The sequence below is a fragment of the Dromaius novaehollandiae genome, chromosome 1, assembly GCF_036370855.1.
Source record: "Dromaius novaehollandiae isolate bDroNov1 chromosome 1, bDroNov1.hap1, whole genome shotgun sequence".
Lineage (NCBI taxonomy): Eukaryota > Metazoa > Chordata > Aves > Casuariiformes > Dromaiidae > Dromaius > Dromaius novaehollandiae.
Window position 1 is genome coordinate 87,492,356 of NC_088098.1, and position 11,833 is coordinate 87,504,188.

General features: G+C 45.8%; 2 protein-coding genes across 2 annotated transcripts; one reads left to right on the plus strand and one right to left on the minus strand.

The window, feature by feature from the left end:
- Positions 1 to 87: 87 nt before the first annotated feature.
- EMG1 (EMG1 N1-specific pseudouridine methyltransferase) lies at positions 88 to 2,444 on the minus strand. The gene is made up of 6 exons (XM_064519198.1): positions 2,262 to 2,444; positions 2,085 to 2,186; positions 1,530 to 1,671; positions 1,093 to 1,151; positions 773 to 922; positions 88 to 416 (listed from the first exon to the last, which is right to left on the minus strand). Exons 1-6 carry the CDS (start codon positions 2,382 to 2,384, stop codon positions 303 to 305), a joined length of 690 nt encoding a protein of 229 aa, XP_064375268.1. The 5' UTR covers positions 2,385 to 2,444; the 3' UTR covers positions 88 to 302.
- Positions 2,445 to 2,532: 88 nt separating this feature from the next.
- Positions 2,533 to 8,977, plus strand: PHB2 (prohibitin 2). The gene is made up of 8 exons (XM_064519186.1): positions 2,533 to 2,813; positions 2,889 to 2,973; positions 3,075 to 3,154; positions 3,295 to 3,479; positions 5,329 to 5,458; positions 5,926 to 6,029; positions 6,437 to 6,514; positions 7,332 to 8,977. The coding sequence occupies exons 1-8, from the start codon at positions 2,687 to 2,689 to the stop codon at positions 7,410 to 7,412; spliced, it is 870 nt and encodes a 289-aa protein (XP_064375256.1). The 5' UTR covers positions 2,533 to 2,686; the 3' UTR covers positions 7,413 to 8,977.
- Positions 8,978 to 11,833: the final 2,856 nt, after the last annotated feature.

An 11,833-nucleotide genomic window follows, 5' to 3' on the forward strand; every position in this document is an offset into this window, starting at 1 on the left:
TAAGACAGCTTTGGGCTGCACCCGTGCTACAAAGATGGACTTTTTCGTGTTTCCTAAGTGAGCAGGTCAAAGTAGAAATACACAAGCTTTCTTATCAAAAGTGACCTTTAATAGGAGGACAAAGACAGGGGGCAGTCCCTTTATAGGGTCTCACTGCTCTAAGAGCTACAAAGAAGAAATTGAAGCCTTTTCCCTTCCAGGAGTTCAAGGTTGCACCAAGTCCACACCTGAGTAAAAAAGTGACTCCAGATTCTGGAGGGGCTGTAAAGGAGTCCACCATGACAAGAGCTAGAGGCAGAAGCTCATACCACTCCCCAGACTTCTTCAAAAGCTGTAGTAATCTTGGCACATGTCAGGGCAGCAGAGAGAGGATAGTTACTGATAGAGACCATCTTTTCTGTATAGTCAACATTGACCTGGGGGGAAAAAAAGAGAGAAATTAAGCTGCAAGTTTTCACTTAATCCTCTCTAATTTCCTTGCCAGAAGAGACAGTGTTTCTCCCACATGGCTGTGCTTCATTCAAGATTTAACACAGCCACAGTACAGCAAAGGACAACTGCTAACCCTCACCTGTGCTCTCTCTTAGGAGGGAAGCAAGACCTAAGTATTGCACAGTTGAATAGTTTCTTGATACAAGCCTACCTTGGAGAAGGGGGGGTGGGGGGGGAACAGCCAAACAAAAAATGGAACAGAACAACATGTACAGAATAACACTGATAACTATTCTGATAGAGATCCTTATGACACTGGGTTGGAAATAAATGCACTTACCGAACCGTGGGCAAAAGCTCCTACAACAATGGCAACTGGCTCTGCAGCAGGAACCAGTTCACGCAGATCTGACACTTTGGAAACTGCAAAAGAGGTACCTATCTTCATGCAGCCCACGGGGAGATGATCACTGACCGGATTTTTAATCACCTACAGAGAGCAGAAAGTTAACCGGGGGGGTGGGGGTGGGGGTGGGGGCCAGAGGTAAGAGATCTGCCACTTAGCTAAGTCTGCTGTTTATACAGACAATTTCTCCTGTATCTCTAGCTGCAGTGGAAGAATGTTGTGATGCTACTCATGAACAGTCAAAGAATGTTTACCTTCAACAATTTCTGAGGCCCATCAGCTGCTCGAACACTGAGCTTATGCAGCAACTGAACTAGCAGGAGAGAGAAGAAAAATCAGCTAAACAGTGCATTCTTTTGTTGGAGGAATCTTATTTTCCAGCTAGTGATTAGAGCTAAGCTATGCAAGAGGCCCATCTTTATAATTCCCAGTATTTTCTAAATTAGCCCTAAGAAACACTGATCACTGAGTTATTTAAGTACAAGCATAGTCTCCTTCAGTTACTCTCTGTTCTGGTAAAGAATGAATAGTAGGGGTATGCATCTTGAAACTCAGAAAAAGAAAATCCATTTTCCCACTCTTTCCTCATTTTAAGACTAGTGCAGTTTTTCTGATTCTTGTCAAAAATCCTTCCATTCGTTACTACCCTCCTGTATTATTTTGTAGCAGGTGGGCAGTTTGAATCACTTACCCATAAGACCACAGAACCGATCAAAAGTTCTTGGGATCCTGGTCTGGGGATTGACTTCAATTAGAACATTCTTCTGGGTATGGATGTAAACCTGCAGGAGACCAGCCCGATTCAGTGGGCTGTCCATGAGCATTAGGAGACTCTGAAATAGAAAAACATGTAGTAGTGGAAATAATATAGGCATAAAAGAGGAGAATCTTACAAAAGTTAAGGCCTAGGCCCCATAAGTGAGGAAGGGACTGATCCTGAGGCAAAAAAGGGTCCATCTGGTCATACAGGTTCTGCTGTAACATTGAAAGGAAGCTGTCCCATATACAAATAAAAATAAATAGAGAAATAAGAAATACAAATAGCAATATAAAAGATGTAGAGATACACAAGTAAAAACAGCTTCTAAAACATAAGCACAGTGGGTAAGGCCTAGTTCCTTCCTGTTCCAGGGGCACAAGCTGACCATAGACTTAAGGGGCAGTTTCCCTATGGCTCTCAGGCCACACAGCAGCAGCCCAGTAGACACCACGACAGGGTCTGGTAGTGCCGAGCTGTGGCCAGTACCTGGTGTGTGATGTCCGGCCGCACCTCGCCGGGGTCCCGGCCGCTTCGCAGCAGCAGCGCCTTGTGCTTGTCGCAATTGAGCAGCTCGAACAGCTTCCCCACCTAGGGGTAAAGCACGCACAGGTGAGCAACAGCGGCCCCGGCCCCGGCCCCGGCCCGGCCCGCCCTCCCCCGCACCTTCACTGTCTCCAGACTCGCCCCCTCCAGCACCACCAAGAGCCGCCGCTGCCCCCGGGCCCGCTTCGCTTCCAGGCCGGGGTCCTCAGCAGCTTCCTCGCTAGGCCGCATGGGCGCCGCCATTTTCCGAAAGCCTGATCACATACGACGGGCTTCACCCCTTTACTTCACTTCCGCCGTAGCTGATTGGCTCCCCTGTTCCCCAACTGCCAATTGGACGCCGCGACGATCTAAGATGGCGCTCCGGCCACGGCCTCACGGTATCTGCTAACGCGTCCCGGCCGGACCCACTTCCGGGAGGCAGCGCGGCTGCTCAGGACGGGGGCTGAGAGGGACTCTGCTGGTGCTGCGGTTTCCTCCCGGAACGCCTCGGCGAAGGGACTTTCCGGTGTCCTTCCCGGCTAGGCGCGCGGAGCGGCGCGGCCATGGCGCAAAACCTGAAGGACCTGGCGGGGCGGCTGCCGGCGGGGCCCCGTGGTGTCGGTACGGCCCTCAAACTGCTCCTGGGCGCTGGCGCACTGGCGTATGGTGTCCGCGAGTCCGTCTTCATCGGTGAGTCCCTCTCCTCCCCGGCCCCGGCCCTGGCGTCTGCCGCGCTGACCCTGCTTTTGTCCCTTCTCCCCGCAGTGGAAGGCGGCCAGCGGGCCATTTTCTTCAACCGTATCGGCGGTGTCCAGCAAGACACCATCCTCGCCGAGGGGCTCCACTTCAGGTAGGGACTGCCCCCTAGCTGGGTCTCTGCTGTGGCCCCGCCCCGCCCGGGGCCTGCGCCGCCCCAGCCGTGCCGTGTAACAGGTCTCTGACCCTTCTCAGGATCCCCTGGTTTCAGTACCCCATCATCTACGACATCCGGGCCCGGCCACGCAAAATCTCCTCTCCCACCGGTTCCAAAGGTAAGAGCTGTCTTGCCGGCTGGAGCACAAGGCGCTGGCAGCATTGGTGGGGGGGGGGGGGGGGGGGGGGAGGAGGGAATCCAAGCCGGTGGGGTGAGCCCAGCCGGGGTTGTGGCCCTGCTTATTTCTCTTTCTTCCAGACTTGCAGATGGTGAACATCTCGCTGCGTGTTCTCACACGCCCCAACGCTGCAGAGCTGCCCAGCATGTATCAGCGCCTGGGCCTGGACTACGAGGAGCGAGTGCTGCCTTCCATTGTTAACGAAGTGCTCAAGAGTGTGGTTGCCAAGTTCAATGCTTCACAGCTTATCACTCAGAGAGCCCAGGTGACTCTTCAGAGAAGTCGTATGTTCGGCTAACAAAGGAACATCTAAATTGTGGATGTGGGAAATGTTATAACAGATAAAGGATGGCTATATTTTAGGCTGATGGCAGAAGTATCCAAATGGGAAGGATGTGCAACTGTGTCCTGCTTACAGCTTGATTTCAATAGAGATACAAACACTAAAATTGTACCACTAAATTCTGGGAAGAAAAGTGCTCAGTATAGAAGTGGGGAAAAAAAACACTATGGTGTAGTGGTAGGGGAGGGAGAGCTGACTTATACCACAGTCCACAGGTAATAGCAGAACTGACTTTAAAAAATGATTATTTTGATCCTGCGTGGGTCTCAGAAGAGCTGTCAAAGTAAATTTAAACAGTTCTAAAGGTTCTGAAAAGAGAGGTGGATGAGCTGTTAATAAAATGGTAAGCTCTCGGTGATAGATAGTGCCGATCCAGAAAAACAAAATGTAGTAAATGTTTCTGTTTTTTAAAAAAGTTAAAGGGGTAATCTGAGGGGTTGCAAAATGATAGAAATAATTAAAAACAAATAAAAAATGCCTACACCTGAAAGTTCATGTTCTGAAAATTTGATTGTCAGGGATTCTGAGAATAGCTGTCATTTGTCCACACTGACGAGATGTAACTTGCTGATCTTACTTAGATTCCTTTCAAAAGGTTTTAGGGAAGATCTACTGTTAAAGAGGATAAGTTATCAGGAGGACAAAATACAAAGCATCTCTTAACTGATTTCTGATCTATGACAACAAAGCAAAGAGCAAGACTGATTGGCCAGGTCTTGTCCTGATAATTGATCCACAGCAGGGACTTACAGGTTCTGTCCTAGGCCATATGATGTGCACTGAATAGATTTGTTACAAATCTTGTGTAAGAAGAATGGATGGAAAAGGAGAATGTGACAGCAAAGGAACAACACCTGCAATTGATTTAGATTTATCAGAAACAGTGAAGACTGTTAGATTATCTCTGAAATTTCTGAAAAAACTGAATTTGTTTTCCTTTCCTGTCATAAATTCATCCAGTGCTGATGACTGTAAAGTGATGAATATTGAAGCCCTTGATATTCAGAAGAAAATGAGGTGACTTTACATAGTTCTGTGCTCACGGTTCGCTCAATAAAGTGTTCTGGCACCATTTTAGAATTCTGCTCAATGAAGAGCTGCAATAAAAGAGAAAGCAAATGCTAGAATGGTCACGGATGTGGTACCGTAGCAATAATTTCCATTTAAATCAACATTTTGTCTGGGACTTGTCAGCCTGGCAAATTGAAGATAAGCAGAATAAATCAAAAGGTGTGAAGACTACATTTATACAAAGAGATTAGAAAAATTGGATTAGCAACACTAGGTAAGAGATGTGTCTGTAAAGTATGGTGGTGGGGAGCAGGATTTCTTATTTTCTCAATCTGAGTATAAGGATGAGGAGACAGTCAAACCCAGAACAATGTCATTCAAGATGGAGAAAGAAATACTTGTTGCCAAAACACACGTGGAAACTGTGGAACTAGATGTGATAGGCTGTGAGAGCAAAAGACTTTCTTGAAAGTTCTTTGATTTTTGCAGTAATACTTAAATAATTATATATAATAATTATAAATAAGCTATCTTTACTTTTAAAAGTTTTGTCAGTAGCTATGAATATGCAGAATTAGCGAAGAGGTGAAAATTCAGGGACAGATATTAATGTCTATGTTTCAGGGTTCATTTTAGGTAATTCTTTGCTCTGATCCAATGTGAATGAACTGTGAGGGGCAGTTGTGCTTCTGTTTTGGAGTGCACGGGAAGGGAAAAGTAGCTTCTGTGTGGTATTCTTTTCTCCATATTTGTGTTTCAGGTGTCCCTACTCATTCGACGAGAACTGACAGAGAGAGCCAAGGATTTCAGCCTCATCCTGGATGATGTGGCTATCACAGAGCTGAGCTTCAGTCGTGAATACACAGCAGCTGTGGAGGCTAAGCAAGTGGGTGAGTTCAATTTACACCTAAAAAGGGTGGGTTTCCTTTGCATTTCTATTGAATTATTAAACAAGGAAGCTGAATTTGGGCTAGCATGTCACTGCTATTGCATGGATACAGTTGCAAAGCTGTGAATTTTGGCTTCCTTAGTAATGTGTCTAACCAGGTTATTTCACAAGTATTACCAGAAAATATTGGGTCATTGCTAATGGAATAGAACATCAGTTGGACTGAGTTCCCAAAGTTGTAGAGGTTCCTCTTCCAAACTGGGACTATCATGTACAATGGGAATTATGTTTAGAGGGTGCAGTTGTTTTTGGTTAGAAAACAGTATGTTCAGATATGTTTCTTAGTTGTGGGTATGGCTCCTGAATGCTCTCATTTCCTTGAGCCACCAGGCCTCAGCTGCAGGATTCTGCTTGAGGGTTTGGGAGGATGGGATCTGCTTTGAATGCTTTTGGCCATTCCCTGTACAGCCCAACAGGAGGCACAGCGCGCACAGTTCCTGGTGGAGAAGGCCAAGCAGGAGCAGAAGCAGAAGATTGTTCAGGCTGAAGGGGAAGCTACAGCTGCCAAGATGATATCCATTTTTGGGAGACTTTGCAGGGGGTGGTGTGTGAGTCTGACTGTCCTGAGAATCTGTTGCATTATTAGGTTCACATTTAGCAGGTTAATGGGATGATAGAGATCGACTTAATGTTTTTTCCCTGCAGTAGGCTGGAGTGGGGTTTGTCCAGGATTATAGGTCAGAGCAGAGTAGGCCATGAGCCTCTGCTCCCTGTTGTAAGGTTTAACCTTTATTGGTTGCTTGTGACAATGACCCTGTTGTTCCTGTTCTTGGGAAGTAAAATTATCCCTATCCAGAGGTCGAAGTGACTGGGGTAGAGATCATTTTTCTCAAGATATTTAATGATGTGGTTTATAAAGAATTCCCTGAGGGTGAGGGTTTCTGCTAGCAGTTTTTCCTTAACTTGTGCTCCCCTGTACCTTGGTGAAGCTCTGAGCAGGAATCCAGGCTACATCAAGCTACGTAAAATCCGAGCTGCTCAGAACATTTCAAAAACAGTGAGTAGTGGGGCACAGAATTTCTTTTCCTCCTGCATTTCCTTCTGCCACCTTTCCCAACCCAGTGGCCACATGATGATTTTAAGGCGAATGTGACTGTCCTGTCCTGACCTTTGTCCCTGCTCGGCCCTTCTCCGCTCAAATGGAGCGTAAGGTTTAGCTAGCTGTGATCGGCAACTAGGTGTGAGGCTAAGAGTTCATGCTCTCCACATGACAAGGCCAGATCTACATCAGATTCTATCACCCATATCCAGCTGCAGCTGCCAAAAGCTCCTGGTTTCCTGCAGGCTGACAAATGGGGGACAGATAAGCCTGGGATCAAAGATCTGTCTGACAAGGAGAAAGAATGAACACTCCTTTTAGAAAGTCTGATGGCACTGGAATGGGAAGTCTGGACATGACAAAGCTATTTTGGGGAATTGCATTGACATAACTAAGATCTTAAGCAAATCAAAATGAGTGCATAGGTACCCTGAATTCTAATGTAAATATAGTGCTAGCAGCTAAATTGTTAGTCCATTAGTTCAGTTGTTTAAAATAGAGAACTATCATGCAGAAACTTCTGTTCATTTTAAATGTGCTTAAACATAGCTTGAGCCTAAATTGAGGACAGGCCAATTCTGCTTCATAGGGGGTTCCTTTTTCGTGTTGTTCCCTTTCCCCTTACTGGCAAAGTCCTGAGCGAGATCAAACATAATGTTCAAAAGTGCAAAGCTGTGTCTTGAGGGGGGAGTTAGATTCTTTATTAATGCCCTTCTTCCTTGCTCTTTAATACTTGTCTGTTTTATACAACCTCTGTCATGGATTTCTCTTTCAGATTGCTGCCTCACAAAACCGTGTGTATCTCACAGCAGATAACTTGGTGCTGAACCTGCAAGATGAGGGCTTTACCAGGTAAGGGGGCTGGAGGGCTGTTGTGGGTGGATTTACATGCACCTTACCTGTGAAGCTGGTTCCCTTTCTGGAGCTCTCTCAGGAACTTCAGGATCTTCCCTCTGAGAAGACCTTGATGCCAGAGGATAGAGCCAAGTAGGGAGCAGCCTTGCTTACTGCGGAAGCTAAGAGCATATTAAATCTAATTGCTTTACTCTTTTCTTTTTTTTTTTTTTTTTTTTTCCCCTCTTCTCCTCCTTCCCCTTAATGCATCTCCTGGCACACAGAGGAAGGTAAGGCACTGATCTTTATATTAAATCTTTTGTGAGTACTTGGAAAGAGGGTGTGCATGTTTGTCTGAAGTCTGGGATGTTGTTGCCTTGGACCTTTCTGGCCATAGGGAGTTCATTCCATTTCTATCTCAGCCCCCATTTGTGATGTGAAACTTGCATTCCTTCGTTGCAGGGGCCACACAAATGTTCAGCAGATGTTCAGGAATTGGAGCTGTATGTGTTCCATGAAGAACCTTGTATAGAGAAGGCAGGAGTAGTGAATTCAGGAGTGTCCTTTGGTTCATTCTGCATGTAGAGTAACCAAACAGGGCTGCAAACAGGCAGTTAGTTGAGTGTAGGAAACATTCTCTTCTCCTTGTAATCATGAATTCTCCAAAAGCTTTCCAGTCCATGCCAGCATTCCCTGCTCTCAGAGCTAGAAGTAGTTTGGCTTCTGCCTAATCTGTCTGGTGTTACTGGACAAAGCAGCCAAGTTTAATAGCATGCAGCTAAAAGTTTAAAATAAAGAGAGGAAGCCAGAGATAGTTTCTTTTCCATGGGGTCTCTGCCTGTTTGGTCATGCCTTATCTTATTCATCCCAGCAGGCTTAAGGGGCTTTGAAATAGGAATTTATTTGCCAGGGTTGAAGCCTAAAGCCTTTCGATGTGGCTCCCAGTCCTGCAGTAAGGGTCTGGCTTAGTTTTGCCTGTGCTTTTTGGACTAATGACGCATTTCTGTCTCCCTTTCAGTGACAGTCTCCTACTCAAACAAGGGAAGAAATGAAAGAACTAAAGCTTCCCAGAACCACTGGCACTGACCAGCAGAAGATGCCTCTGAGGAGCTTTGAATTCCCTCCACTAGCATCATTTGCCCTCATTTTGGAATTCTTAATCTAGTAGCTGGGTTTGGTTCTCCTCCCCCAGCTCCATCTGTGGTGACCTAGCTATGGGATTGGGTTTACCACTAGGCAGTTATAATCCCTTCCTTACCCCACCAGTTAAATTTACTTACTGGTGTGAGCCCATGTGGATCTAGTAATTCACCTCTAAATTTCACCAATGTCTGGATTTCTATACAGTAGACTCAGACCTTCTTCCCCCCCTGCCCCCGGCCAGTCAGTGAGTTTTGCTGCCATCAGCACCAGGCTTTTTTCTAATAAATCTTGTTTCTCTTTCCCTCCTGATTCCAAGAGAACCTGAGGCTAAACTCAGTAAAATGTAATTCATCGGGCACCTGTAACTGCTGGAATACCTGTTTGTGTTACTGTCTGCTCAGTGATTGTTTCAAACATTTGTAAAAATTAAAACAAAAAAAATTATTTGTGCCTAAGCATGCTCAGTGGCTGAAAAAGAGGTATGTGTTATTTTGTGGAACAGAGCTTTTACTTGGTTGCAAGCAAAATCAGGATGCTGTGGGAAAGGAGCAAGATACCCTCTTGTTCATTGCCAGATCACAGGATGGGGAGATGATGAGCAGGTGTAGATGTTCATATAGCTGCATGGGTGACCAGGGCCAGTTTCTTCTTACCTGCCTTAGATGCTGAAGATGAGCTTAGGTTTACCTGTTTTTCCACCCTGCAGCAGCATGTATTTACTGTGTCCAGGGCTCTATTGTTGCAGCTCTTTTCTCCATTTACCTAGACAAAAGCATGGGAAAAATCTTCCTCTGCTAGTTAAATTCTCTTCTGTGCCTGGCTTTCATAAGCAAAATGTCTGCCTTGGGATAACTGTTTCTGTGACTCACTGGGCTGCCCTGTACCAGATTTAGAATCTGGAGATTTCACAGAGAGAACTAGGAAACTCCACCTTAACCTCTCCAGGGCAGAAGGGAGGCCTTTGGGGGATCTCTTGTGCTTGTGAAGCAGAAAGCAAAGAATTCCACTGAGATCTGTAAACCTGTTGATGGTGCAGGGCTTTGGGGAGAGTTTAGGCTGACCATTGGCATGCCTTGCTTTATGCTGTGACTGTGTTTTAGAAGGAAGTGAATTGTATGTTGTCCACTGAAGCTAGTCAGGGGTCTAAAGCAAGAGGAGATGTTGCCTGAGATTAGGTCTGTAGCCCTAGTGCTTGGAAGAGGATATGCAGCATTGCCCAGAGGTGGGACACAGTATACTGCCACAGGTTTCAATTTTACCTCTTTGTCCCTTGTTTCCCCACTGTTTCTTTGTGTTCAGGTTTCTTGGCAACAGAGTTGTGTTTGTTAGCTCACCATAAGTGAGGCTAAAGTCCAGCACATGGAAAGCAGACATACTTGTAAAATACCATCTTCTGTCTTTCCAAAACTTCCAGACAAGTTTTACCATGTTAAATGACACTGAGCAGTGTCCTTGCTCCCAATTTATTGTTTCTCAGGTATGTGTCTCCAGCAGAGGCAACATTCTCAGCCACATGCTCCACAACCAGCTATGTAGGCTGAGCTCAAAAGGATGGGATTTCCACTGTGGCAGTGATTTTGCCATTGCTTGCTTGAGGCAGAGCCTGCAGTTCTGAAGGGGCAGAATTTCCCCCAGTATGCACAGGACACTGTGTGGTACACATCCTTGGTGCTGTGATCTGTCCCCAATAGCTTCCCTGGTCTATAGGATAGACAAAGGGTGAAGTTGCTTGTTCTAACAACGGGGTGGATTCTTTTGTAAGTGCATTATTAATGTACCTGTGTCACACACCATTTGCTTGAGGGAATCTATTGTGTATGTTGGCATGGCTCAAATCACTCCAGAATCCACACTGCTTGTCTGCTCCTTTGCACATGGTCAAATTTTGCCTGGGCTCTGTTCATGCATTTGGTACCAAATCAAAGCAGGCAGCTTCGCTTGAGTTGCTTAAATGTATCTTTGCCCATCATCCTGTGAGTCGCTGGTTAATGGTGGAACTTTCCTCATTCAATCCAAGTGTCTGAGTGTAGGCATATGTGCTGAGAGGGTGCAGGGTTAAAAGGATGCAGTTTGTCTGCTTCCAGCTGGTTTGTAGTGACTGGTAGCTGCTTCACATTACCAGATCCCAGGGAAGCTGTTATGCACTGTTTTACAAGCTACAGAGATCAGAGTTCAAGGTATGCCTCATTCTTCCTTTCTGCCTCCCCCCCGCCCCCCACCAATCTGGATTTGTAGTTTAAGACTGAGAGGAAAGAACCTGAGTACTGGGGTCCCCACAGCAAAAGAGGGGAAAATTAGAGCTAGACTTTGAAAGTGCTCAGCATGTTCCTGTGTCAAACAGCTGGTAGTTAATGATTATTCACTTCCCTGAATCCTATTATCTTCCCAGACAAGGCCTATGTATGTCTCACACCAGATGAAATCATCTGTCCCAAACTCCTGAGCTATCCTGGTCTGGGTCCTAGGCCGCTTTTTGTCAATTTTAGCTGTTTTTTTCCCAAGACTAAACTCTTCCAGCCATCAGCTCTAACCAGGTCCTAGTCCCAGACACCTGATTCATCTTTTTCTTTGAGTATCAACTGCCCACAACTTAAGCAGCATCTATACTTGCATATTAAAGGTTCCCCAGCATGTTCTCTGTCACCAAAGCCAAATGCCATGAAAGGTTCAGATCTGCACTGTTAAGCTGTGATCATACCCAAACTGTCTCAGTATTGCCCCAAATGATTCCTGGGTACAGGTCACAGGCTGGGGCCTAGTTTTAATTAGCAAGGCTTTAAAAATCAGGCTGATGTCCATTCTACCCCCAGCAAGGATAGGTTCCAGTGCTCAGGGGTGCTTTCTGGCGTTCACAGAATCGTAGAAGTGGTGGTAGGAATGCCATGTTGCAGTAATGACACAATGTACTCATGCCTTGGTCTATTTTCTCCATAAAGATGAAATTGCAGTTCTGCCCAGTGATTCATAGAAAGGAACAATCAGGCACCACAGTTCATTATTGTTTGCTGAAGCAGCATTTAGTCATGACTTACTGTCTAAGTCAGTTGAATGCCACCAAAGACAGATGACAAAATGACCATGGACTCGGGGGGGAGAGGGAAGAACTTTTCCAAATACCATAATTTAGGTGCAAAAGCGTGCTCCTGAGCTTGTCACAGCTAGTTTTCCATGCTTGCACTTACCTGCTAACTTCCAGCACTCAGAAGCCTCACAGCAAGGAGCCACCATACTTAGTCATGACTTCTATTAAGGAGACTGAAGGTTGCAGGAAGACATGAAAATTAAGCTAAGAGCCATTCT